Here is a 27,500-nt window from a genome sequence, read left to right on the forward strand (position 1 = left end):
TGCACACATGACTGTAAGTCGCTTTGGATAAAAGCGTCTGCTAAATGGCATATATTATTATTATTATTATTATAAATACACCATTGTGAAAACTGGTGCTGCTCGATTGAAATCGCCGATTTGGAAGGGTTTTGGAGTAGTTGTGGACAAGGACGACAGCAACCCAGTAGATGGATACACAGCCTGCAAAAGTGCAAGCAGGTATTTGTTAATGATAATTTAGTAGATTATATTAATTCAGGCTTTTGATCACACACACACAGCCATATCAAGTTTAAACCTGTGCAGCTGGTAAAAGTTTGAGTAGCCAATAGCCTACAAAATATATTAATGCCATTTTTCCAGCCTATAGTCTATTTGATTCTGTGAATTGTTTACATTTCAATTAAACTGTTTAATTATCCAAATAATATTGAATGTAAAGGTATTGTTTTGTCGGCTACAGGCTTACATTTGGTAGTAAGAAAGCCTATAGAAGGCTCTTTTTCAAATGTGAGTTGTCAATGTGCCGCATCGCATTGTGAAAATATAATTCTTAAAGAGGAGCTGAACTTCATGATTTGGTCTAGTTTTTCGGCTTGGTCATTAAGAAATGCTGCAGCAATGACTGAAACCAAACGAGAGTTGTCTTGTGGAGACCGTCAATAAATTAGTTCATTAGGCCCAATCTATAGATTTCACATGACTGGGAATACAAATATGCATCTGTTGGTCACAGATACCTTACAAAAAGGTAGGGGCGTGGATCAGAAAGCCAGTCAGTAACTGGTGTGACCACCATTTGCTTCGTGCAGCGTGACACATCTCCTTCGCATAGAGTTGATCAGGCTGTTGATTGTGGCCTGTGGAATGTTGTCCCACTCCTCTTCAATGCTGTGCGAAGTTCCTGGATATTGGCTGTAACTGCAACACATCGATCCAGAGCATCTCAAACAGGCTCAATGGGTGATGTGTGAGTCGGCAGGCCATGGAAGAACTGGGATATTATCAGCTTCCAGGAATTGTGTACAGATCCTTGCGACATGGGGCCGTGCATTATCATGGTGAAACATGAGGTGATGGTGATGGATGACTGGCATGACAATGGGCCTCAGGATCTTGTCACGGTATCTCTGTGCATTCAAATTGGCATTGATAAAACGCAATTGTATTTGTTCTCTGTAGTTTATGCCTGCCCATACCATAACCCCACCATGGGCCACGCTGTTCACAACGTTGACATCAGAAAACCACTTGCTCACACAACGTCATACACGCTGTCTGCCAGGTACAGTTGAAACCGGGACTCATCGGTGAAGAGCACACTTCTCCAGCGTGCCAGTGGCCATCGAAGGTGAGCACTGCGGACAGGTCAAGACCCTGGTGAGGATGATGAGCACGCAGATTAGCTTCCCTGAGACAGTTTCTGACAGTTTGAGCAGAAATTCTTCAGCTTTTCGAACCCTCAGTCTGGGTGGTTGGTCGGATGTGGAGGTCCTGGGCTGGCGTGGTTACAAGTGGTCTGCGGTTGTGAGGCCGGTTGGACTTACTGCCAAATTCGCTAAAAACAGAGACGGCTTATGGTGGAGAAATGTTATTCTCTGGCAACAGCTCCGGAGGACTTTCTTGCAGTCAGCATGCCAATTGAACACTCCCTCAAAACTTGAGACATCTGTGGCATTGTGTTCTGTGACAAAACTGCACATTTTAGAGTGGCCTTTTATTGTCCCCAGCACAAGGTGCATCTGTGTAATGATCACGCTGGTTAATAAGCGTCTTGATATGCCACACTTGTCAGGTGGATGGATAATCTTGGCAAAAGAGAAATGCTCACTAACAGGGATGTAAACACATCTGTGCATAACATTTGAGAAAAATAAGCTTTCGTGAGTGTGGAACATTTCTGGGATCTTTTATTTCAGCTCATGAAACATGAGACCAACACCATACATGTTGCGTTTATACTTTTGTTCAGTATAGAATATGTAGAGACATTACATTTATCAAAATATCTATCTGCTCTTTTCATCACACCTCTTTCCACACACTCACACCCCCCCACTCAATCCGGTGTTGTTTGTGAGAGCAGATTGGCAGCAGGTAGTTAGTTGTAGGCTGTATGGGGTCTGGTGCAGTCTGGCACTGCTGACCCCCCCAGTAGTCCCAGGATAGGTCATTAGTGGGTAGGGTTTACACCCCTGAAACAACCCTCATATCCAGGCACTAAACCCCCCCCACCCCCCCTACACGCATGTATACAGGTTCAAAAACACACGTGTGTAACCCCGAGGGGAACGCCATCTAAGCTCCAACCCTGTTTGTTTGGAACCTCTTCTCACAGAACTGTCAGCCCTCTCTGGCTGGCAGATGTCAATTAAGTCATCCACACTCCCCTTCCCTCCATCCAGGAGCATTACACACACACACACACACACACACACACACACACACACACACACACACACACACACACACACACACACACACACACACACACACACACACGGCCGCTCAGGAGACTCACTTGTATTGGATCCCTGCCAAGTTAAGCAGCCGTCTGGAGGCAGTCATTTCAGGGATGTCGTGGTACTTGTCTGACAAATAAATCACGTCCTTTATACCTGTAGGTAAGAGACAGCGAGGGGAAAGAGGGAGGGATGGATGGAGGGGAAAATAGAGGGAGAGACAGTCAATTATCTATCGGACAGGCTCGGGATGATGGTGAGTGGTGACTAAGGGAGGGAGGGAGGTGTCAGTAAACCCTGCGGAGTGGAGAGGGAGGAGGGGTGCAATTGAGTGTGTGTACTGTATGGGGGAGGTCGATAAACCCTCAACAGCAGGCAGAGTCCAATACCGAGAACTAAAGACGAAGCAGGAAATCTACCAACCCCAGCTGTCATCTTTAAAAGCACCCCCTTCCCGCTTAATGGAGGTGTGTGTGTGTGTGTGTGTGTGTGTGTGTGTGTGTGTGTGTGTGTGTGTGTGTGTGTGTGTGTGTGTGTGTGTGTGTGTGTGTGTGTGTGTGTGTGTGTGTGTGTGTGTGTGTGTGTGTGTGTGTGTGTGTGTGTGTGTGTGTGTGTGTGTGTGTGTGTGTGAGCCTAAGCGGTATACAACAGGGCCTGGCTCGATTAGTATATCTACCATACCATCATGCATGGGAGGTCCTCGGCTCCCTACACAAACACAATATACACACACACAATATCACTCTGGCAAAAAGGTCACATACAGCGGGTGCCCGCCTTATCTGCCAACACCCCACTGAAACCCCCCTAAACTGCAGAGATAGGATTGGTTGTCCCCCATGGCTCTGTGCTGGGCCCGCCTGATATCTTCCCCGCATCATCAGAGCTTTAGGAGCCGCTGGCTCAATCTGGCTCAGCGTTACCCAGCATGGCTTCCCAGTCTCACCTGCCCTGTATTATCGGACAGTTTCATCTGCGGGAAACTGTGAGAGAACCGGTATTTATCCTGTGATCCGCTGAGGGGAGACCACGCAGAGTGAATTCTATTCACCACAGTAGATAAAGAGCGACGGACTATAGGGCTGGCTGGTGGTGTTACTGTTAGCGGCACTATCTATACAGGGAGTGAAAGACAGGCTAGACAGTGGTGATAATATCCACTCCCCTGGTATGGACTGGACTGTTATGCTCAGCATATTCTCTTCACTTCGTATCACACCAGTAGCTGTACAGTTACTACTCTGATCACTGATGTTAACAGGAGGGAAAGGCCAGCATGTGGCGCTACTGAAATCTAACTAATCACAGTAGAGCAGAGGTCGTTATGTCTGGTCCTGGTAATCCAGGGTGTGTTTTCCCTAACACTACACACCTGATGCCACTCGGCGTCAAACCTTTTACTCGTGGAATCAGGTGTGTAGTGCAGATTAACAAACACTGGTCTGAACGACTACAAGAGCAAAGCTTTCTTCACCACAACGACACAGACGACTAATCAAAAGAAACATTAGCAGCGGATAAATATGTACGAAAAACAACAAAAGCATATCTGAATGTGTGCAGCGGCGTTCCCTGGCCTAACAATGGATCAGATAAATAGATCAAAACGCACAAAGCGTCGCTTCTCCCAAGTGGAAGTAACAAAGAGCTTTGTGGTCGGATTGTTTGCAGCCGTAGAAGGCCACAGAGTGCAGAGGCAGTACGTGGGCGCGTTCCTTTCTTCGTAAATCACCCGCTGAAAATAATATCTCTGATATTTGGATTTGCATATAAGGTATTATCATTATTCCCAAGTGTATTGGCTTGGAAAAGCACAGATGAAATGAGTGTGAATCTACGTCCTTAAAAACAAAAAACCCACCTATGACATTCTTGGGAAGAACTTGAACACCGCAAAGAAAACAATGGAAGAAGGGCCTCCCGGGTGGCGCAGTGGTTAAGGGCGCTGTACTGCAGCGCCAGCTGTGTCACCAGAGACCGTGGGTTCGCAACTCCGCGACCGGGAGGTCCGTGAGGCGACGCACAAATGGCCTAGGATCGTCCGGGTTAGGGAGGGCTTGGCCGGTAGGGATATCCTTGTCTCATCGCGCACCAGCGACCCCTGTGGCGGGCCGGGCGCAGTGCACACTAACCAAGGTTGCCAGGTGCACGGTGTTTCCTCCGACACATTGTCTGCTTCTTGACACAGCGCGCATCCAACCCGGAAGCCAGCCGCACAGCGCGCATCCAACCCGGGTTGGATGCGCGCTGTGTTAAGAAGCAGTGCGGCTTGGTTGGGTTGTGTATCGGAGGACGCATGGCTTTCGAACGTCGTCTCTTCCGAGCCCGTACGGGAGTTGTAGCGATGAGACAAGATAGTAGCTACTGAAAACAATTGGATACCATGAAATTGGGGAGAAAAGGGGATTTTTAAAAAATAAAAAAACTTTTCCCCGCAAAAAATAAATAACCGCAACAAATAAATAAAACATTGAATCAAACTTACTTATTGAAGTAATGTCCGGGTGTGAGTTTGCATATGGTAGCAGTCTGAACAGGGATAATGCCAGTGTTCCAAATGTATAGCCAATAAACAAACCATGAATAAAAATGCACACACAATGGACTGTCAATATTGCCTAGCTCTGCAGGATTTGGCATTCGCGCTTGGCTGACTCCGCTGGGGTGTGATGGAAGGGGAATAATGATTGGTGGTGGTGATGGTGAGGGCCACAGGGTGTCTGTGTGCTCCAGCAGTAGGTGTTGCTCATGCTGTCAGACCACCAGGACTCTTTAAGTAGCACAGAGGGGCAAATCAGGGAGATGGCTTGAAATTACACTTGTTTATTTTGGCAGAGAAATGTGTGTGTGTGTGTGTGATGTCCTTACTATGTAATTGGGCAACTGGGAAATTCGTTTTGATGTGTGTAAGGAAGGCGCGGGCTGTGTGTGTGTTCTGTGGGCCGAGATATGGTCGTTTGGGGGTGCAGTGCTTATGAAGTGGGGCTTCGCTGCCTCACGGCTCTAATAAGAAGGAAAAGCCTCTAGAGGATCCAAGATCAGCCCAACCAACAGCCTGGAGTTAACAGGCTGCAGCATGGAGAAGTGGTGCGTGTTTCTGTTTGAAAGCGTTGCTCCCAAGAGAGAAAAGACTCGACATCCGCACTGCTTGAGACAGACACCGTTTCACATAACCTTCTGCACCAAACGGGGAGATTTACAAGTCACCAAGGACAGGAGCTGTAGTCTAGCGTACGGTAGCCGATACACATCATTTAAAAAGCGAATGGGATGAAATTAATCTAGTCCTTCTAAAACACATCCTTCAGAGCCAAGATGGGGGGGGGGGGTGTAATGGGAGGTTTGCTTTACGACCATAGAGATGAGGTTGTGAGTGTCAGAATCTGGTCAAGTAGCAGTGGGCAGCCCAGTCTCAGCCACCTTCTGCCTATGCTTCTACTATCGGTCTCCCTGTCAAATCAAATCAAATTTTATTTGTCACATACACATGGTTAGCAGATGTTAATGCGAGTGTAGCGAAATGCTTGTGTCCCCGTGTGCTGTCCAAATACGGACAAAAGAAATACAGAGATCAGATGTTCCTAGACGGGGTTCTGAGTCTGACAGCTTGAGACGCCAGTAGTAGTCATGTTAGAAAAGGAGGTGCGGAATGTACTATTGAAAAATCACCCACCACAACTTATTTCCACTGATCTATAGTGAAGCAACAGAGGAAAACAGATCCATATTTTAAATATAAAACGTAAAAGGAAAATATCTTTAAAATAAAGCACATTTGTTTTCTCTATGTCTGGGACAGATTTTTGTGAAGTATACTGAAGGTGATATGCACATCCACGACCTTTAGAAAACCGATGCTACTGTAGAAGGCCTGCACGGCACAATGTATCATTTATCATGTCTGTAAAAACAGAAATAGCCCTTTATCCATCTCTACCCGTTGCCAAGACGACAGACTAGCAATAAAGAAAACACATTTTATAGATTGAAGACTGAGAAACAATACATTTGAACTGATAATCGACCTCAGAGCATGGTGCGGACTACCCAGTACATCACTGAGGCCTTGCTCCCTGCCATCCAGGATCTCTAGACCAGGCGGTGTCAAAGGAAGGCCCCAAATTGCCAAATACTAAAACAATAAACTGTTCACTCTGCTACCATCCGGCAAATGTCACCGGATCATCAAATCTCGGACCAACAGGCTCCGAGGCAGCTTCTACCCCCAAGCCATAAGAATGCTAAATAGTTAATTGAATGGTTACCCTGAGTATCTGCATCGAACCCCATTATGCACCCGACTCTATGCAGACTAACAAAGATATTGCAGCTCAAAAACGTATGTATGCAAACTCTGCAAAAATAGAAACGTCACTTTTTCAGGACCCTGGCTTTCAAAGATAATTGGTAAAAATCTAAACTTCACAGATCTTCATTGCAAATGGTTTAAACACTGTTTCCCATGATTGTTCAATGAACCATAAACATTTAATGAACATGCACCTGTAGAACGTTCGTTAAGACACTGACAGCTTACAGACGGTAGGCAATTAAGGTCACAGTTCTGAAAACTTAGGACACTAAAGAGGCCTTTCTACTGACTCTGAAAAACACCAAAAGAAAGATGCCCAGGGTCCCTGCTCATCTGCATGAATGTGCCTTAGGCATGCTGCAAAGAGGTATGAGGACTGCAGATGTGGCCAGGGCAATAAATTACAATGTCCGTACTGTGAGACGCCTAGGACAGAGCTACAGGGAGACAGGACGAACAACTGATCGTCCTCGCAGTGGCAGACAACGTGTAACAACACCTGCACAGGATCGGTACATCCGAACATCACACCTGCGGGACAGGATGGCAACAACAACTGTCCCGAGTTACACCAAGAATGCACAATCCCTCCATTAGTGCTCAGACTGTCCGCAATAGGCTGAGAGGCTGGACTGAGAGCTTGCAGGTCTGTTGTAAGGCAGTGTGGTGGTGTGTCACAGCATCATTGGACTGAGTTTGTCATTGCAGGCAATCTCAACACTGTGCATTACATGGAAGACATCCTCCCCCCTCATGTGATACCCTTCCTGCACGCTCATCCTGACATGACCCTCCAGCATGATGATGCCACTAGTCATACTGCTCGTTCTGTGCGTGATTTCCTGCAAGACAGGAATGTCAGTGTTCTGCCATGGCCAGCGAAGAGCCCGGATTTCAATCCCACTGAATGCGCCAGGGACCTGATGGATCGGAGGGTGAGGGCTAGGGCCATTCCCGCCCCAGAAATGTCTGGGAACTTGCAGGTGCCTTGGTGGAAGAGTGGAGTAACATTCCACAGCAAGAACTGGGATATCTGGTGCAGTCCATGAGGAGATGATGCACTGCAGTACTTAATGCAGCTGGTGGCCACAGCAGATACCGACTTACTTTTGACCCCCCCCCCCTGTTCAGGGGCACATTATTCAGTTTATTATTCCAATAAACGCAGTTGACAGCGAGAGGACGTTTCTATTTTAGCTGAGTTTATCTATGCATGTATGCATGCATGTATGTGTATATACATATCTCTCTCTCTCTCACACACACACACATTCAAAAGTTTGGGGTCACTTAGAAATGTCATTGTTTTTGAAAGAAAAGCTAATTTTTTGCCCATTAAAATAACATCAAATTGATCAGAAATACAGTGCAGACATTGTAAATGACTATTGTAGCTGGAAATGGCAGATTTTTATGGAATATCTACATAGGCGTACAGAGGCCCATTATCAGCAACCATTACTCCTGTGTTCCAAAGCCACGTTGTGTTAGCTAATCCAAGTGTATCATTTTAAAGGGCTAATTTATCATTAGAAAACCCTTTAGTATGTTAGCACAGCTGAAAACTGTGCTAACAATCAAAATATATTTTATATTATAGATTCTTCAAAGTAGCCACCCTTTGCCTTGATGACAACTTTAAACACGTGACAAATCAAATGTTATTTGATATTGTTGTTATGTAACTAACCAGTAACATTGGAATACTAGTGACCAGTCATGAATGGGATGGTAAACTCAGAGGCAGTTTGTGTTGTAAAAAAACGCAACATTCTGGAACGTTCCACAACAGTGACTTAAGTGGACGGGAGGGCAGCATCAGTAACTCAGAAGATAGGGAGGAGGGTAGGGTAGCTAGCCATTTGGGACCAGACTAAAACTTTGGAACATTTCAAATTAGCCCACTCCAGTGGAAGTTGGTGACAGACACAGAGAGTTTGTGTGTGTGTGCGGGTGAATGCCTGAGAGCGTTGTGTGTGTGCGGGTGAATGCCTGAGAGCGTGTGCCTGTGACAGACATGCTCGGCCCCTCGCCAGCGTGAGCCCAAAGTGACAAGATGGCAGAGAAGGATGGCAGGCAGGCGCTGGGGAGTCAGTCCAAGCCCAATAGACTGAGGAGGCTCCCATAAATCCATGTTTTACGCATCCTTTTGACCAGAAAAGAAAAGAGTGAAGGAGAGAGCGAGGAAAAGAGAGGAATATCAGACAAGGAAAGTAACAGAAAAGAGGCGGGGAGAGGGGGGCTAATACGTGGCAGTAGAGAGACCAGAGGAGAGAGGGGGGGGCTAATACGTGGCAGTAGAGAGACCAGAGGAGAGAGGGGGGCTAATACGTGGCAGTAGAGAGACCAGAGGAGAGAGGGGGGCTAATACGTGGCAGTAGAGAGACCAGAGGAGAGAGGGCTAATACGTGGCAGTAGAGAGACCAGAGGAGAGGGGGGCTAATACGTGGCAGTAGAGACCAGAGGAGAGAGGGCTAATACGTGGCAGTAGAGAGACCAGAGGAGAGAGGGGGGAGGGGGCTAATACGTGGCAGTAGAGAGACCAGAGGAGAGAGGGGGCTAATACGTGGCAGTAGAGAGACCAGAGGAGAGAGGGGGGCTAATACGTGGCAGTAGAGAGACCAGAGGAGAGAGGGCTAATACGTGGCAGTAGAGAGACCAGAGGAGAGAGGGGGCTAATACGTGGCAGTAGAGAGACCAGAGGAGAGAGAGGGGGGAGGAGAGAGGGCTAATACGTGGCAGTAGAGAGACCAGAGGAGAGAGGGGGGGGGGGGGGGGCTAATACGTGGCAGTAGAGAGACCAGAGGAGAGAGGGCTAATACGTGGCAGTAGAGAGACCAGAGGAGAGAGGGGGGCTAATACGTGGCAGTAGAGAGACCAGAGGAGAGAGGGGGGCTAATACGTGGCAGTAGAGAGACCAGAGGAGAGAGGGGGGAGACTAGAGGAGAGAGGGGGCTACGTGGCAGTAGAGAGACCAGAGGAGAGAGGGGGGCTAATACGTGGCAGTAGAGAGACCAGAGGAGAGAGGGGGGCTAATACGTGGCAGTAGAGAGACCAGAGGAGAGAGGGGGGCTAATACGTGGCAGTAGAGAGACCAGAGGAGAGAGGGGGAGCTAATACGTGGCAGTAGAGAGACCAGAGGAGAGAGGGGGGCTAATACGTGGCAGTAGAGAGACCAGAGGAGAGAGGGGGGCTAATACGTGGCAGTAGAGAGACCAGAGGAGAGAGGGGGGAGCTAATACGTGGCAGTAGAGAGACCAGAGGAGAGAGGGGGGGCTAATACGTGGCAGTAGAGAGACCAGAGGAGAGAGGGGGGAGCTAATATGTGGCAGTAGAGAGACCAGAGGAGAGAGGGGGGCTAATACGTGGCAGTAGAGAGACCAGAGGAGAGAGGGGGGGAGCTAATACGTGGCAGTAGAGAGACCAAATGAGAAAGAGAGAAGAGAGAGAAAAGGCAAGGGAAATCTGAAGTGAGGAAGAAAGCGGCCTCTCGTTATGGCTAAAGTGGAAGGACGGGCATCATCTTACGAGTTCCAACCCAACTTTACTATATAGTGACTTATACCGTGATTATCTTTACCTTTTTTTGTACAGAAAGTTCATATTATTGCCACACATGACTGCCGAAGCACTTCTGGACATCAGATCGACAGCTACTAGCCTAGATTTTGACTTCAACTCCGACTCAGCTGTTCCACTGTTCATACCGAACCCTGTTCCTTTGTTTCTGTGGGCTACCAAAACGCAGCAGGCATAGACGTGGGAGACGAGGTGGAGTCCTGGTGAAATTGAGGCGAAGTGAAAACCGAACGGCGCTCCCTTCCGTTCGACTGGCAAATCACTTGAGAATAACATGGATGAGCTCCGTTCGAGTCTCCTATCAGAGAGACTTGAAAAGCTGCAACATTATGAGTCTTACTGAAACGTAACTTTTCAAAAGTAACTGGTTCTGCTGCTTCAAGTGTGAAGGAAATCTCGATCTTTTGCTCACCTGGTATATGGTCATTGTAAGCTGCAGACCCTTTGACCTACCAAGAGAGTTCTAATTTGTAATTATCACAGCTGTCAAACTGTATGGGGCCATAAACAGAAACTGCTCACCCAGAAGAAACATTTCTGGTGGGCGGAGACTTTAAACTGTTCCCCCCCCGAATGGTACATCTCAAATGTCTCAAGGCTTAAAAATAATTATTTAACCAGACTCCTAACTTTCATCTACCGAGTGGATTTAACAAGTGACATCAATAAGTTATTGTAGCTTTCACCTGGTCAGTCTTTGTCAGGGAGAGAACAGTGTATACACACACACACACACACACACACACACACACACACACACACACACACACACACACACACACACACACACACACACACACACACACACACACACACACACACACACACACACACACACACACACACACACACACACACACACGCACACACAAATGATGTCAAAATAAATAAACATCTAGCGGAAAGCTACTGCTACGCTTTTCCTTATTGTATTATTTATCCTGAAGCCACTTCACCCTGCCTTAATGTATATACACTACATGACCAAAAATGTGTGGACACCTGCTCGTCAAACATTTAGTTCCAAAATCGTGTCCACAAATGTGGTGTTGGTCCCCGTTTGCTGCTATAACAGCCTCCACTCTTCTGGGAAGGCTTTCCACTAGATGTTGGAACATTGAGGCAGGGACTTGTTTCCATTCAGAAACGAGCATTAGTGAGTTTGGGTACTGATGTTGGGCGATTAAGTGTGGCTCACAGTCGGCGTTCCAATTCATCCCAAACGGTGGTTGATGGGGTTTAGGTCAGGGCTCTGTGCAGGCCAGTCAAAATCTTCCACACCGATCTCGACAAACCATTTCTGTATGGACCTGAAACAGGAGAGGGCCTTCCTCAAAATGTTGCCCCAAAGTTGGAAGCACAGAATGTATGCTGTAGCGATAAGATATGCCTTCACTAGAACTAAGGGGCCTAGCCTGAACCATGAAACAGCCCCAGAACATTATTCCTCCTCCACCAAACTTCACAGTTGGCACTGCATTTGGGCAGGTAGCGTTCTCCTTTCATCCCCCAAACCCAGATTTGTCCGTCAGACTGACAGATGGTGAAGCGAGATTCATCACTCCAGAGAACGAGTTTCCATTGCTCCAACAGCGTCGAGCTTTACACCACTCCAGTCAACGCATGGGATCTTAGGCTTGTGTGCGTCTGCTCGGCCATGGAAACCCATTTCATTAAGCTCTCGACAAAACAGTCATTGTGCTGAGGTTGCTTCCAGAGGCAGTTTGGAACTCTGTAGTGAGTGTTGCAACTGAGGATAGACGATATTTACGCGCTACGAGCTTCAGCAGTCCCGTTCTGTGAGCTTGTGCGGCCTACCACTTTGTGGCTGAGCTGTTGTTGCTCCTAGACATTTCCACTTCACAATAACAGCACTTACAGTTGACCGGGGCAGCTCTACCAGGGCAGAAATTTGACAAACTGACTTGCCACGTTGAAAGTCACTGAGCTCTTCAGTAAGGCCATTCTACTGCCAATGGGCTGTGGAGATTGCATGGCTGTGTTCTTGATTTTATACACCTGTCATCAACAGCCAAATCAGTTGAAGTCGGAAGTTTACATACACTTAGGTTGGAGTCATTAAAACTCGTTTTTCAACCACTCCACAGATTTCTTGGTAACAAACTAGTTGTGACAAGTCGGTAAGGACATCTACTTTGTGCAGGACACAAGTCATTTTTTCAACAATTGTTTATAGATTATTTCACTATCACAATGCCAGTGGGTCAGAAGTTCACATACATTAAGTAGACTGTGCTTTTAAACAGCTTGGAAAATTCCAGAAAATGTAATTACTTTAGAAGCTTCTGAATGACTCAAATGATATCAATTAGACAATTGGAGGTGTACCTGTGGATGTATTTCAAGGCCTACTTTCAAACTCAGTGCCTCTTTGCTTGACATAATAGGAAAATCCCCCTTAACGAAATCAGCCCAAAAAATTGTAGACCTCCACAAGTCTGGTTCATCCTTGGGGGCAATTTCCAAACGCCTCGTTCATCTGTACAAACAATAGTACGCAAGTATAAACACCATGGGACCACGCAGCCATCATACCACTCAGGAAGGAGACGAGTTCTGTCTTCTAGAGATTAACTTACTTTGGTGCGAAAAGTGCAAATCAATCCCAGAACAAGGACCTTGTGAAGATGCTGGAGGAAACAGGTAGAAAAGTATGTATATCCACAGTTAAACGAGTCAGCAAGGAAGAAGCCACTGCTCCATAACCACAATAAAAAAGCCAGACTATGGTTTGCAACTGCAAATGGGGACAAAGATCGTACTTTTTGGAGAAATGTCCTCTGGTCTGATGAAACAACAAATAAACTGTTTGTCCATAAAGACCATCTTTATGTTTGGAGGAAAAAAGGGTAATGCTTGCAAGCTGAAGAACACCATCCCAAACGTCAAGCACAGGGGTGGCAGCATCATGTTGTGGGGGTGCTTTCCTGCAGGAGAGACTGGTGCACTTCACAAAATAGATGACATCATGAGTCAGGAAAATTATGTGGATATATTGAAGCAACATCAGTCAGGAAGTTAAAGCTTGGTTGCAAATGAGTCTCCAAATGGACAATGACCCCAAGCATACTTCCAAAGTTGTGGCAAAATGGCTTAAGGACAACAAAGTCAAGGTATTGGAGTGGCCATCACAAAGCCCTGACCTCAATCCTATAGAACACTTTTGGGCAGAACTGAAAAAGCGTGTGTGAGCAAGGAGGCCTACAAACCTGACCCAGTTACACCAGCTCTGTCAGGAGGAATGGGCCAAAATTCACCCAACTTATTGTGGGAAGCTTATGGAAGGCTACCTGAAACATTTGACCCAAGTTAAACAATTTAAAGACAATGCCACCAAATACTAATTGAGTGTATGTAAACTTCTGACCCCCTGGGAATGTGATGAAAGAAAGAAATCATTCTCTCTACTATTATTCTGACATTTCACATTCTTAAAATAAAGTGGTGATCCTAACTGACCTAAAACAGGGAATTTCTACTAGGATTGAATGTCAGGAATTGTGAAAAACAGAGTTTAAATGCATTTGGCTAAGGTGTATGTAAACTTCAGACTGTCTATAACTGTATATAGCTCCATTCTTGTGTATTTTATTCCTCGTTACCATTTTATTTTTAAACTCTGCATTGTTGTGAGGAGTTGTAAGCAAGCATTTCACAGTTAAGTCCAGAACAGTTGTATTTGGCAAATAAAATGTTATTTGATTTTTTTTTTTTTCAACTTACAATAGCAGGTCTTGTAATGAGCCAGTGATAAACAGGAGAGGGACACACACTATGGAGGAACATTCCAATGGGGTTAGGAAAGCAACAAAAGGCCTCCAGATTAGCTCATGGGAATACAATGGGAGCGAGGCTGCTGGGAGGAGAGGGGTGAAGAGGGGCAACCAGTGAATTCGCTACGTAGACTCAGAGGACGGATAGCCTGCTAGGTGTTAGGACAGTGCCTCCCGCTCGTCAACACACACATTCTTCATTTTCTGTACAACGATCTTAAGATGGATAATGACTCCTCAATTCAAAATACATACTGAGGCGTTAAAGCTAAATGCACCAACGCATGACTGAGCTGAGGAGAAATAGTTTGGCGCGCGACACCAACACAGCTCTCAGTATTAAAGACGTAACAGCGCTGCCAGCGTGGGAGTCAGGCCGGACCGCAGCGCTGCCAGCGTGGGAGTCAGGCCGGACCGCAGCGCTGCCAGCGTGGGAGCAGGCCGGACCGCAGCGCTGCCAGCGTGGGAGGGCCGGAGCAGGCCAGCGTGGGAGTCAGGCGCAGCGCTGCCAGCGTGGGAGTCAGGCCTGGACCGCAGCGCTGCCAGCGTGGGAGTCAGGCCGGACCGCAGCGCTGCCAGCGTGGGAGTCAGGCCGGACCGCAGCGCTGCCAGCGTGGGAGTCAGGCCGGACCGCAGCGCTGCCAGCGTGGGAGTCAGGCCGGACCGCAGCGCTGCCAGCGTGGGAGTCAGGCCGGACCGCAGCGCTGCCAGCGTGGGAGTCAGGCCGGACCGCAGCGCTGCCAGCGTGGGAGTCAGGCCGCCGGACCGCAGCGCTGCCAGCGTGGGAGTCAGGCCGGACCGCAGCGCTGCCAGCGTGGGAGGCCGGACCGCAGCCCTCCAGGCCGGACCGCAGCGCTGCCAGCGTGGGAGTCAGGCCGGACCGCAGCGCTGCCAGCGTGGGAGTCAGGCCGGACCGCAGCCCTGCCAGCGTGGGAGTCAGGCCGGATCGCAGCGATGCCAGCGTGGGAGTCAGGCCGGACCGCAGCGCTGCCAGCGTGGGAGTCAGGCCGGACCGCAGCGCTGCCAGCGTGGGAGTCAGGCCGGACCGCAGCAGCAGCTTTTTCACATTAGAACTGAGACCGGCTGAGAATATAATAGGAGGCTGGTTTGAGGATTTATAGTGTAAATAACAAGACGGTTACGTACTATTAACCGTCTGGTAACGGGGGGGGGGGGGGGGTGGAGAGAGAGGGGGAAGGGGAGGAAAGGGGAGAGAGGAGTGAGTCAAAGTAAGTAATTGGGTGAATAAAAGTGTGCCAGTGAAAATGGGAGAAAAACAGAATGATTGAAATAGAAAAGCGAACGATAAAAAGGTGGAAAGAGATTGGAGAGAGAGAGTTCTGGGTGGCTCCACACGGTTACTGAGAAGCAGCGCAACTCATTTGAACTCCAGTCCAAAAATAAAAGGCCAACTGAGAGATTTGTTCAAACGTTGATTGAATGGGTGGCCTGCTGGAGACCGAGAGGAAACGAAGGGGGAGTGGTGAGAATGAGAAGACCACAGTGCCCCCTAAAGCCAGAAGAGTAGACCTCTTTTCCCCCACCATCTCTCACCTGAAGAGCCTGTGTATTGAGAGGCCAAGAGGGTTTCGTTCAAGGCACGCACACACACGTTGAGGGGCCGAGAGGCTACCGTTCAAGGCCTTGCAAGCGTTACTTAATTAAACTTTTTTTTTTTTAAAGGACTCGGAGGATCCCTTCCCGTTCTTAGAGAGCTGAGCCGTTCTGTTCGTCGGTACATGAGGCGCATTTATTAAACACACAAACGACCGGACAGAGCGGCGCACACACACACACACACAGAGAGAGCGAGAGCGCGGCCCACTCGCTCAGACCATACTTTAACCTATTCCCTAGGTTGAGGTTCAAACGCACTCTTTGACCCCACACATGGAGAAGTTGTAATCAAGGCTGAATGGAAATAAGCCCATTTCTAGAGTGAGAGATTAAAACCAGACGAACAGGTGCAGCGCTAAGGAGCGCTGTGGAATTGAGCCCAACGGCCTTCCGTAGGCCTATCGGATTCACTGACACGTTTCACGGTAAATAGCAAACACATCTATTGTTAAACCCTCTGATTCTCATCATGCTGTTATGACAGTGAGAAGGATAGATATGAGAAAGTGAGAGAGCGAGAGAAAGAGAATTAGTAAGAGAGAAGCAGAGGGGAAAAATAGATTTTTCTAGTGGCGGGGCGGAGTGAAAAGTCATCACACGCCACCTTTGTGAAACATGGTACTTGTTGCTAAGCGTTTGACAAGCCAGGTTGAAACTGCATCACAAATTAGGTTGGCTTGTTGCTGTTCAGTTTCCTTCTCTCCTCTTGAAGGTGCAGGTGAACATAAAGTGTGTGTGTGTGTGTGTCTGTGTGTGTATAAACTCCCTCCTTAATGAAGTAGGAGCCTGGAGATGGAGCTTACACCCCACTGTGCCGGGAAGAGAAGAGGGCCTGGCAAGACCCATTTGTGATCAGAGTGAAATAGTGTGTGTAGGAGTGTGTCGGAACTATGAGTGTGTGTATGCATGCCTGCATACATGTCAGTATATATAGCTCTGTGTGTGTGTGTGTGTAGGAGTTGAGAGTGTGTGTGTGTGTAAGAGTTGAGAGTGTGTGTGTGCCTCACTTCAGTGTTCAGCTCCAGGAGGGCCTCTTGCCTAAGGAGCAACAGCAGGGGGTTGTGGGAAGATAACGGGGGAAGGAACATTTTTTGAGGGAGGGCAGAAAGCAGCGAAGGAGAAGGATCGAAAGAGGGAAAAAAAGCTGTGCTTGCCGTTCGTGTTGCTATGTTTGAAAAAGGTTGCGGAGTATAATAATGTTTCCTATCGTAAGTGGGGTGGGAGCAACAAGAGGGGTAAGGGTACGGGTTGCACCACCCCCCTTGAAACCTTGTTCCATGTTGGAGGGGAGGGGGGGGGTCATCCCCAATCCCCAGTGTCACGTTGCTCCCTCGCCGAGCATTCTGTCTAACAGACCGTACCACGGCACACAGACCGTACCACGGCACACAGACCGTACCACGGCACACAGACCGTACCACGGCACACGCATGTGCGACGTCGACGGTAATCAAAACGCACCCAAAAAAAAACCACTGCTGAGAATATGTTGCCCAATCGCCGTGTGGTCGCCGTGTGGTCGCCGTGTGGTCTGCCCATCTATCAGCGCCAGTCTAATACCTGCATAACTCATACTGCACAGAGGGAACACTGTATGGCACTTAGGCTAAACACAATGTGAGCTAAACTGACATGCTTTGTGGTTGTCAACCGGGATGTATAGAGGGAGAAAATATAGGAAAGAGGTGATGTGTTTAGTGGAAGAAGAGGAGAGGCGTCTCGCTGTGACTAGCTGAGTCAAGGACGAGAGAGGGAGGTGTGTGTGTGTGTGTGTGTGTGTGTGTGTGTGTGTGTGTGTGTGTGTGTGTGTGTGTGTGTGTGTGTGTGTGTGTGTGTGTGTGTGTGTGTGTGTGTGTGTGTGTGTGTGTGTGTGTGTGTGTGTGTGAGAGAGAAGAGGTGTAGAAAGAGAGGAGGAGGAGTGCAACACGGGAAGAGCATGAACGAAGGAAGAAAATAAAAAAAGGAATGCGGAGAGAAGAAACACGACAACACCAAAGGTGCGGAGCGGGAGAAGGAGTGTGTGACCCTGAAAGGATGAAAAGGAGCAGAGAAAAGGTACCACAAAGAGAGAGATGAAAAAGGAAGTGAAGGGTGGAGAAAAGCAAAGGCGGGTTGTGAGGGGAGGGCAACAGTTGGGAGGAGCCTCACCTGTTTGGAAATGGAGAACCAAAATGACAGAACAGAGGGATGGGTGAAGGGGTCTCATCTGCATGTGTGTGTGTGTGTGTGGGGGGGGGGGGGGGGGGGGGGGGTCCCACCTGCTTGGATGATGAGCTTGGCACACTCGTTGCAGGGGAACAGAGCCACGTACATGGAACAGCCCTTCACGTCCGCTGAGTTCTTATTCATGATCGCATTCAGCTCCGCATGGCACACTGGAGAAGAGAGGGGAGGTAGAGAGAGGGGGAGGAAGAAGAGGGGGAGGTAGAGAGAGGGGGAGGTAGAGAGAGGGGGAGGAAGAAGAGGGGGAGGTAGAGAGAGGGGGAGGTAGAGAGAGGGGGAGGAAGAAGAGGGGGAGGTAGAGAGAGGGGGAGGTAGAGAGAGGGGGAGGAAGAAGAGGGGGAGGTAGAGAGAGGGGGAGGAAGAAGAGGGGGAGGAAGAAGAGGGGGAGGTAGAGAGAGGGGGAGGAAGAAGAGGGGGAGGTAGAGAGAGGGGGAGGAAGAAGAGGGGGAGGTAGAGAGAAGGGGAGGAAGAGTGAAAATCTGGTCAACACACCAGGGGTGGCAGTGAATCAAAAGAGACATTTATATGCAGACGATACAGGTTTCCTAGTTCCAACAGCCACATAAAAAAATTAACTGGTCTAACATCAGGTCCCCCCGGTCTATATAAGCTCATTCATTGATCTGAAAAAGGCTAAACTGATTCTAGTTCAGCAATTCCACTGAGACTCAATACAGACCTTAATTCCCATTGTCCAGTGGAAAGTGATGCACTGCGAGTGAACAGATGCCTCCTCTCCCCTCCACCCTGGCAGCCATAAAATGACTCCTTCCTAACGTTAATTACGGGAAATGAATTACCCCCTATCAGCGACGGTGGCTGATTACAGAGCACACCCGCCAACCCCCAAACTGTAGTGTGATTACCATACCCCCCCCACTAGCCCCATGCCAGCCAGCCAACCATGCCGCCACCCGCTACTGCGGCAGATTTGCTTTGGCACAACATCAGAGCACGGCACGGCACGACATGCACGTTGGTCCACTGCGCTCACAGCAAGCAGGCAGAACTCGTGAGAGAGAGAGAGAGAGAGAGAACCGAGGGATGGTTAACTTGGAGAATTTGTGACAAACAGTTGTCATGGCAGCATGTATTCGGTGGGGAACACGATAAGATATTATCCTGAGCACTGTTTAATGTTAGTCACTGGTCTCAGTTACTATTAGAACAGTGGTAGTTACCATTACAGTCACTGGTCTCAGTTACTATTAGACCAGTGGTAGTTACCATTACAGTCACTGGTCTCAGTTACTATTAGAACAGTGGTAGTTACCATTACAGTCACTGGTCTCAGTTACTATTAGAACAGTGGTAGTTACCATTACAGTCACTGGTCTCAGTTACTATTAGAACAGTGGTAGTTACCATTACAGTCACTGGTCTCAGTTACTATTAGAACAGTGGTAGTTACCATTACAGTCACTGGTCTCAGCTACTATTAGAACAGTGGTAGTTACCATTACAGTCACTGGTCTCAGTTACTATTAGAACAGTGGTATTTACCATTACAGTCACTGGTCTCAGTTACTATTAGAACAGTGGTAGTTACCATTACAGTCACTGGTGAATAGCGTAAATGAACACTGATTGTGAGCGTGATCCAACAGCCCCCCCCCTTTAAAACTGCTCCTAAAATTGACTAAAAATGTGGACCTCACAAAAGCCTTTTGTGGTCCCAATTAGCTGCAGAGTTACTTGAAACCAGAATGGCCTTCCAAGGTAGAGGGCAATTATCCCCAGTAACCATGAGCGAGACTTTCTGAACAAGAGCGATGCTGTGTGTGTGTGTGTGTGTGTGTGTGTGTGTGTGTGTGTGTGTGTGTGTGTGTGTGTGTGTGTGTGTGTGTGTGTGTGTGTGTGTGTGTGTGTGTGTGTGTGTAGAGGTCTTGGCTAAGAAGACTGCTGTTCCTTGTAATTGCATATTACAGCCTTTATTATGGCCAATTATTTCCCTTTGAAGATGATTAGACATTTTATTTTTTTAAAGAGGTTTTTTCTCTCTTCCTTTACCCAGTTTCACAAAGAAATCGCTGTGTGAAAAACCCTTCACATTGTGTCTAGCATCATGCTACGACCTGGGCAGCAAATGTAGACAAGGACCTGGATAGTGGCAACCCTAAGAGGGCTTTTAAGATACCCCTGGATGGGATGAGGAGAAGAAGAAATCTTGTGTTTGAAGATAGAACCTCATATTTTTGTAACGAGAAGAGGATGCAGAGCAGAGAGCGTAAGAGCGAGGAAGAAGAGAGAGAGAGAGAGAGAGAGAGAGAGAGAGAGAGAGAGAGAGAGAGAGAGAGAGAGAGAGAGAGAGAGAGAGAGAGAGAGAGAGAGAGAGAGAGAGAGAGAGAGAGAGAGAGAGAGAGAGAGAGAGAGAGAGAGAGAGAGATCCATTGGCCAGAAAGAGTGGGAGAGAAAGAGATTAGGGGAAATAAGTGATTCGTCACCTAGCTTTGCTAACAGCACGAGAAGACTTGGGCATATCTGCGTCACAGCTATGCACAATGCGTTGCCCAGTATACTCCCATCTGCAAAAACCATAAACGTATCTTTATGAAAGAGCTTGGAGAGAGGTAGGGAGAGACTAGACAGGAGAGACTAGGGTGTTTCTCTAAAAACCTTTTCAATTATTCTGAAGTGGACTGGAGGAAGAAATAGACCTACATCCTTTGAATGTAAAAAAGGGCTGTCTGGAGGTTCGCCAACTCATTTACTTTCAGCGGTTCGCTCTCCCTCTCTGTCCTCCAAACTAAGCAACCCCCCCCTAACCTCTGCATATTAACTGGAGACATCCTTAAAGCTTCAGGTATCTCCACACACACACACACACACACACACACACACACACACACACACACACACACACACACACACACACACACACACACACACACACACACACACACACACACACACACACACACACACACACACACACACACACACACACACAAAGCTTCAGGTCTCAACTCAAACTGCTATAACTACTTCAAAAATTAATAACTGGGCAGTTAGTTTGACTTTCCATATTTTTTTTGTAGAACCCTCTCTCCTGAACTCAGGAGATTCCTTCTCTGGTTCCCGTGGACATGAGAAAAATGCTGTGATGAAACAGTGATGTGTCTAACCTACAGTCTGTCTGGGAATGTTGGAATGGAATATTCTGGAACAACTGTAGCCAATTACATGTGGATGTTGGGCTGCCAGTGACCCAATGGCATAGTGTATAGAGTTTCTGTAGGACGCCAGAGAGGGAGGGGTCTGGAATTGAGAGGATAGACTGGAGTGCATTGAAGGTTGGGACTGTCAACCTATAAAGCCCTGTAGAAGTTTCTATAAGGCTACAATTGTAATATCAGTAGTAGTAGGCCTTGGGCTATTAGGTAAGAGAAACTGTACACATGCAGTGTACATGCAAGTCAGTGTGTGTGTGTGTTCTGGCAGATGGTCAGTTAGGTGCTCTCTGACCACTGTAGCCAATTAGAGAAGCTATTGAGAGGTCAGAGGTCAAGATTGGCCACCTGCCAACCAACATGGAGCCTTGTATTTGCATGCACCTTAAAAAAATTGAAGTGTAAAAAAAAACACACTAGCGTACTACATACTTAAACTGCAAAATGCATGTACTCATCGTCGCATACTATTTAGCACGGACTGTTTAGTAAGAAAAAGTATGCAGTATGCCGCTGGTTGAGTAGGTGGGGCGGGGCCGAGTGCGGGTGGATTTTTCAAAATTCAACAGACATGCATCACATTAAGCAGCCTGATAATAGCTCTCTTCCAATTCGATTAATTTCTCTAAACTCTGAATGGAATAGGTATGGAGTTATAGGCCTACTCAGGCTGGTTATAAGCAGAGCATCACATTCAACCTATACCATAGGTAAATATTTTCCACTTGAACACATTTATTAGTGAAACCAAAGTGTAACATAGAGTAACATAAATCAAATAGCCTAGGACACACCAAAACTTTAACTGTTCAAATCGGGTGTATGGCAAATTCAGAATCGCTGGGTAGCAACATAGTAAACTAAAGCACCAGTCATTGGGAACGAGATCAGAATGACTGCTAAGGCTTGTCCCTGGTGCCGACATTGTCAGAAATCCAAAAGATGGTTTAGAAAGCCAAGAGAAAAATAAAAACTTTTCAAATGAGAAAACCGAAATTGACTTAAAAAAAAAAAAAGGTTTTCAAAGATGTAGCCTACGATGCAATACTCAATCATTTTAAGGATAACAACATCTACTTCGACTACATTTGAACACCGCAGCAGAAACTTCTCTATTCGGCATCTTCCCAATGAAGTAGCCTAGTTGTGTTGTTTAGCTACTTGGAGAGGGCCTGTCACTCGCAGCCCACCACATTCAATGCATTGTGGGAAAGTGTGCATCTAATCCCACTAGATAAAGAACTGAGATGAGTATAACATCCTGGCATTTAAACCATCGCGATTTTTTTTTTAAATCAAAAATTCACATAATATAAAACACATTTTCGCCGACTGAAAACGCGCCATTGTGTTGTTTCGCTCTATTCGCTGATTTTCGGTAGCTCATCCCCTTACCTAATTGATCAGCTTTTGTCAAAGCCAACATGAGTATGACATCCGGACAATAAAATTATACTCGATTTTCAAAAATGTCAATTTTTTTCTGCATACCATTTAGGAAGCAACTATGGATATTCGGACTCTCTCCCAGAGTCAACACACTCACACAACAACAAAATGCGCTAATATAACCACTGCAGCACAAAGTATTGCGGCACTGCAGCCTATGAGCCAGTCACCCTGATTTAAGTCGCACGTCTTTCCTGATTCCCACAGGCTTGTCGAGTCTTGTGACTTCTAAAGCTCCACTAGATTATGTCTGCCTCTCAAATTCCACCCAATTCCCTATAGGCCCTGGTCAAAAGTAGTGCACCCAATTCCCTATAGGCCCTGGTCAAAAGTAGTGCACCCAATTCCCTATAGGCCCTGGTCAAAAGTAGTGCACCCAATTCCCTATAGGCCCCGGTCAAAAGTAGTGCACCCAATTCCCTATAGGCCCTGGTCAAAAGTAGTGCACCCAATTCCCTATAGGCCCTGGTCAAAAGTAGTGCACCCAATTCCCTATAGGCCCTGGTCAAAAGTAGTGCACCCAATTCCCTATAGGCCCTGGTCAAAAGTAGTGCACCCAATTCCCTATAGGCCCTGGTCAAAAGTAGTGCAATATGCAGGGAATAGGGTGTCACTTGGAACATAGATCCTGTCTCCGCTGCCAGGGGACACCAGAGGGAGTGCCTGGCCCCTAGCCAGAGATGCCACAACCCTGAGGAGACTAGAGAGAGGGAGGTGGGAGGGAAGGCAGAGAAAAGAGATTGACGGAGAGAGAAAGAGGGAGAGCAAAAACAAAAGCAAGAGTGTGCCAGTGGGAGAGAGGCTGTAGAGCCGACCGACACAGCAGACAAATAGAGGGCCGTTAACTTTGCTACATCGGCTCAAGCAATTACATGGCTATTCCTGTGTGTTGGTAGGGAAAAGAATGGGCACGAATTAGGCATTAGGAACGAACCCGGGTCGGAAGCAGAACAGAGTTACGGGCAGACGACCGAGTTTCTATCATTCCTGGATAGTTTTGCTGTGTGTCTGTGAGAGAGAGTCACTGCCAAGGGAGCGGTTGGGTTTCCTCTCATTCTCTTTTTAATAACAGTACTTAAAGAATGCTTCATCTACAGAACAGAGAGAGACCATAGTTACTGGGCTTAAAGGGATGAGGGTTTTCTGAATGAGCTGTTAGAAAAGGGTGGACGCAGTATTGATCGTGTTGAATATACTGTCCTTCTCTGTATATTATAGTATGATCATACATTCCCTCTAGTTGAACAAAGTGGGACAATGCAACATTTTGTGATATTATAGAGGTTGTAAGTCATTTATCTGAGACACACACTTTGTAGGGTCAGGAAGAGTTTAAAAGATCAGCCCCCCAAAAAAATTAACAAAAAGCTCCTAGTGCTTTGCCTCTTCACACCCTCGCCATGGCAACCGTTGATAGTCTCCCACGCTGGCATCTGCTGCCCACAGTCTGCCAACTGTGCCCTCAGCCCTGGATCCCCCTCCATAACTCTCCCAGTGGGCCTTGTCCCCATAGCATTCAGAATAGTCTAGCGCCCGGCCCCCCCCAGTTCCCCCAAAGTGGGTATATAAAACACTGTATATAAACAATTCAATTCAATACTGTATGCGATTGCAGTAAAAAGTATGGCTCTGAAAGAAAAGCCCTAGGAAAGGTGACCGGATTTAGGAAATTAAAAAGTGGGAATTTTATTTATGTTTAACCGCGCAAATTTTTATTTTTTTTAAATGAAAAGTGGCCTTGGAACTATAATTAACTATCAATTTTCGCTATAGTTGAATTGTAAAACACAAAATGGATTACACCTCCAGTTCTTCATCTTAGCCCATCTAGTAATTCAAAAACTACCTAAGTCTGGTAGCCTATGCTGTTGGAGACACTTTCTGGCCATGGTTATTCATGAGATGGTTACAACGCATCGCCGATCAAACGTTCTTAGACAAAAGGTCCAACGAGGACATTTTAAAGGGACAGGCCACCAAAACTTGGGACTGCCAGTGGAAACCGGGGACGTCCGGCCACCCTAGGTATCTCTAACAGGTTATAATTGCATATGATTAGTAAGTCCTTATGTACCAGGGATGTAATCGTTTCACTTCACAAACTAACTGCCCCCACTGGTCCTGTTGCCTATCATGAGCTCTCAAGGCTTACAACTCAAACTTTTCTACATTTCAAACCAACCAGAGCACTTAATAGATCAGGACCTGATTAGAATAGCTTCTGGTACAAGAGGCACAGCTGCAGTACTAATGTGGTTTACACACACACACACACAACAACAAAAAATATTCACTGATCATTTGGTTCACAGCAACAACTAGAAACGTTGAAAATATGCCAGTCATGGTTACCAGAGTCAGAGCTAATATCGTCATTAAAATCAGAAGTTGGGAGAGAAAACGCTAGTAGCAAGTTCCCTCTAGCTTGTGTGTGTGTGTGTGTGTGTGTGTGTGTGTGTGTGTGTGTGTGTGTGTGTGTGTGTGTGTGTGTGTGTGTGTGTGTGTGTGTGTGTGTGTGTGTGTGTGTGTGTGTGTGTGTGTGTGTGTGTGTGTGTGTGTGTGTGTGTGTGTGTGTGTGTATTCGCTCTGTGAGCTTTGAGAGGGCAAGGAGACTAACTGGAAGTTGTAGTCTCCAGCGCCCTCTTCAGGTGAAACTGTGTCACTTCTTCTAGTTCAGACTTCCAAGGGCTGAGACAAGAATCAAGATGTCCTTGTAGAACAGAGGTACAGCTACTGAATCATTTCACTGTAAATGCTCTCTCTCTCTCTCTCGCTCTCAGAAGAAGAAACAGATAGGAGAGCATTCCATCTTCCATCCAGGTAGTCTATCGTTTTCAAAGAAATACATGTATTTTCCAGCGTGTGCCATCCGCTCTCATTTCACCCTCAAACTACCTGGTTTCCATGACAACTGCACACAAAAAACATCTCTCTCCTTTCCCTTCCTGCTCGTTGGGGTTAAGAGCACCGGCCTCCATCTCCGGTGCTACATTAAAACCCCATCTGTGCTGCCGAGTAGTCGCTCTCTTCCTTGTTGGCCTCAGCTGTTGTCTGAGCGCGATGCTTGTTTCACCCGTTAAGAAAGAAAAAAAAACTGCCTTAAGTAACAACAGATGACCTGCTACTTTTTATTGTTAAGGGCTTGTCTGGTTTGAAAGAGGCTGTGCACTGTAATGAGAGGCAACTACGAGGTGAGGTGAGAGAGAGAGAACGAGAGTGAAGATGAGTGAGAAAAAGCACACCATGTGGTCCTGTGAGGAAGGAAAAAAAAGACTGCCTCGGCAGGCCCAGACAGATGGAGCCTAGCGTCTGTCTCGAGTGCGAGAGAGAGGGGTATCGGGGGGTGAGAAGGCAGGAGTCGATCGCCGCACACACGTCACATGTTGGACTGGCTAGTGCTGTTCAAGTGGCTAGTGTGATTATGGCCTAGCAGCATGTCAGTTGGGGTTCACAGTTCACGAGCTGCTGAAGTGGCCGGCATGTTGCCCAGGCCTGGGTTCAACCCTTCATTTCCCTTCAAATGCTTTAGTATTCCCTTCAAATGCTTTAGTATTCCCTTCAAATGCTTTAGTATTCCCTTCAAATGCTTTAGTATTCCCTTCAAATGCTTTAGTATTCCCTTCAAATGCTTTAGTATTCCCTTCAAATGCTTTAGTATTCCCTTCAAATGCTCCAAGTATTTCAAGGAAAGCTTGTGCTGTTTCAACCTAGTTCTGGCTTACATCAAGTTATGGAACCAGCATACACTGAGTATACAAAACATTAAGAACACCTGCTCTTTCCATAACAGACTGATCAGGTGAAAGAAAGCAATGATCCCTTATTGATGTCACTTGTTAAATCCACTTCAAATCAGTGTAGATGACAGGGAGGAGACAGGTTAAAGAAGGATTTTGAATTAAGCCTCGAGACAATTGAGACATGGATTGTGTCATTCAGAGGGTGAATGGGCAAGACAAAAGATTGAAGTGCCTTTGAATGGGGTATAGTAGTAGGTACCAGGCGCACCGGTTTGTGTCAACAACTGCAACGCTGTTGGATTTATCCACACACAACTTGATACAATTGCGGGAAGCATTGGAGTCAACATGGGCCAGCATCCCTGTGGAACGCTTTCCACACATTGTAGAGTCCATGCCCCGACAAATTGAGGCTGTTCTGACTGCAAAGGGGGGGTGCAACTCAATATTAAGAAGATGCTCCTAATGTTTTGTACACTCTGTGTACGTAGTTGAGTTTTCACATTAACCTAGGGTTCCTCATTGTGGTGATATTACTAAAGTAAATCTTACCGCAGGGATAGGAGGTAGTGGTACCATAGCGATGTTCCTAGGTAGATCTTACCATTGACTTGGTAGTGGACTGTGGTACTATAGGGATGTTGCTAGGGAGATCCTACCATAAGGATACTTGATAGTGGACTGTGGTACGATACTGATGTCCCTAGGTAGATCCTACCATAAGGATACTTGATAGTGGACTGTGGTACTATACTGATGTCCCTAGGGAGATCCTACCATAAGGATACTTGATAGTGGACTGTGGTATTATAGTGATGTCCCTAGGGAGATCCTACCATAAGGATACTTGGTAGTGGACTGTGGTACTATAGTGATGTCCCTAGGTAGATCCTACCATAAGGATACTTGGTAGTGGACTGTGATACTATAGTGATGTCCCTAGGGAGATCCTACCATAAGGATACTTGATAGTGGACTGTGGTACTATAGTGATGTCCCTAGGGAGATCCTACCATAAGGATGCTTGGTAGTGGACTGTGGTACTATAGTGATGTTGCTAGGTAGATCCTACCATAAGGATACTTGGTAGTGGACTGTGGTACTATAGTGATGTTCCTAGGTAGATCCTACCATTGACTTGGTAGTGGACTGTGGTACTATAGTGATGTCCC

The 27,500-nt window shown here is 47.0% G+C and overlaps 1 protein-coding gene across 1 annotated transcript in view; it reads right to left on the reverse strand.

The window, feature by feature from the left end:
• Nucleotides 1-2,503: 2,503 nt before the first annotated feature.
• The window catches only part of LOC124017143 (deoxycytidylate deaminase-like), a gene marked incomplete at its 3' end in the record, with an annotated part of 38,684 nt that continues 13,687 nt past the window's right edge, over nucleotides 2,504-27,500 (reverse strand). The window contains exons 4-5 of the mRNA XM_046332541.1: nucleotides 18,005-18,121; nucleotides 2,504-2,600 (exon numbers count right to left, since the gene is read on the reverse strand). Coding sequence (XP_046188497.1) covers nucleotides 2,504-2,600; nucleotides 18,005-18,121 — 214 coding nt within the window. The remainder of the gene's footprint in view (nucleotides 2,601-18,004; nucleotides 18,122-27,500) is intronic.

Source organism: Oncorhynchus gorbuscha, unplaced genomic scaffold, assembly GCF_021184085.1.
Source record: "Oncorhynchus gorbuscha isolate QuinsamMale2020 ecotype Even-year unplaced genomic scaffold, OgorEven_v1.0 Un_scaffold_167:::fragment_4:::debris, whole genome shotgun sequence".
Classification (NCBI taxonomy): Eukaryota; Metazoa; Chordata; class Actinopteri; order Salmoniformes; family Salmonidae; genus Oncorhynchus; species Oncorhynchus gorbuscha.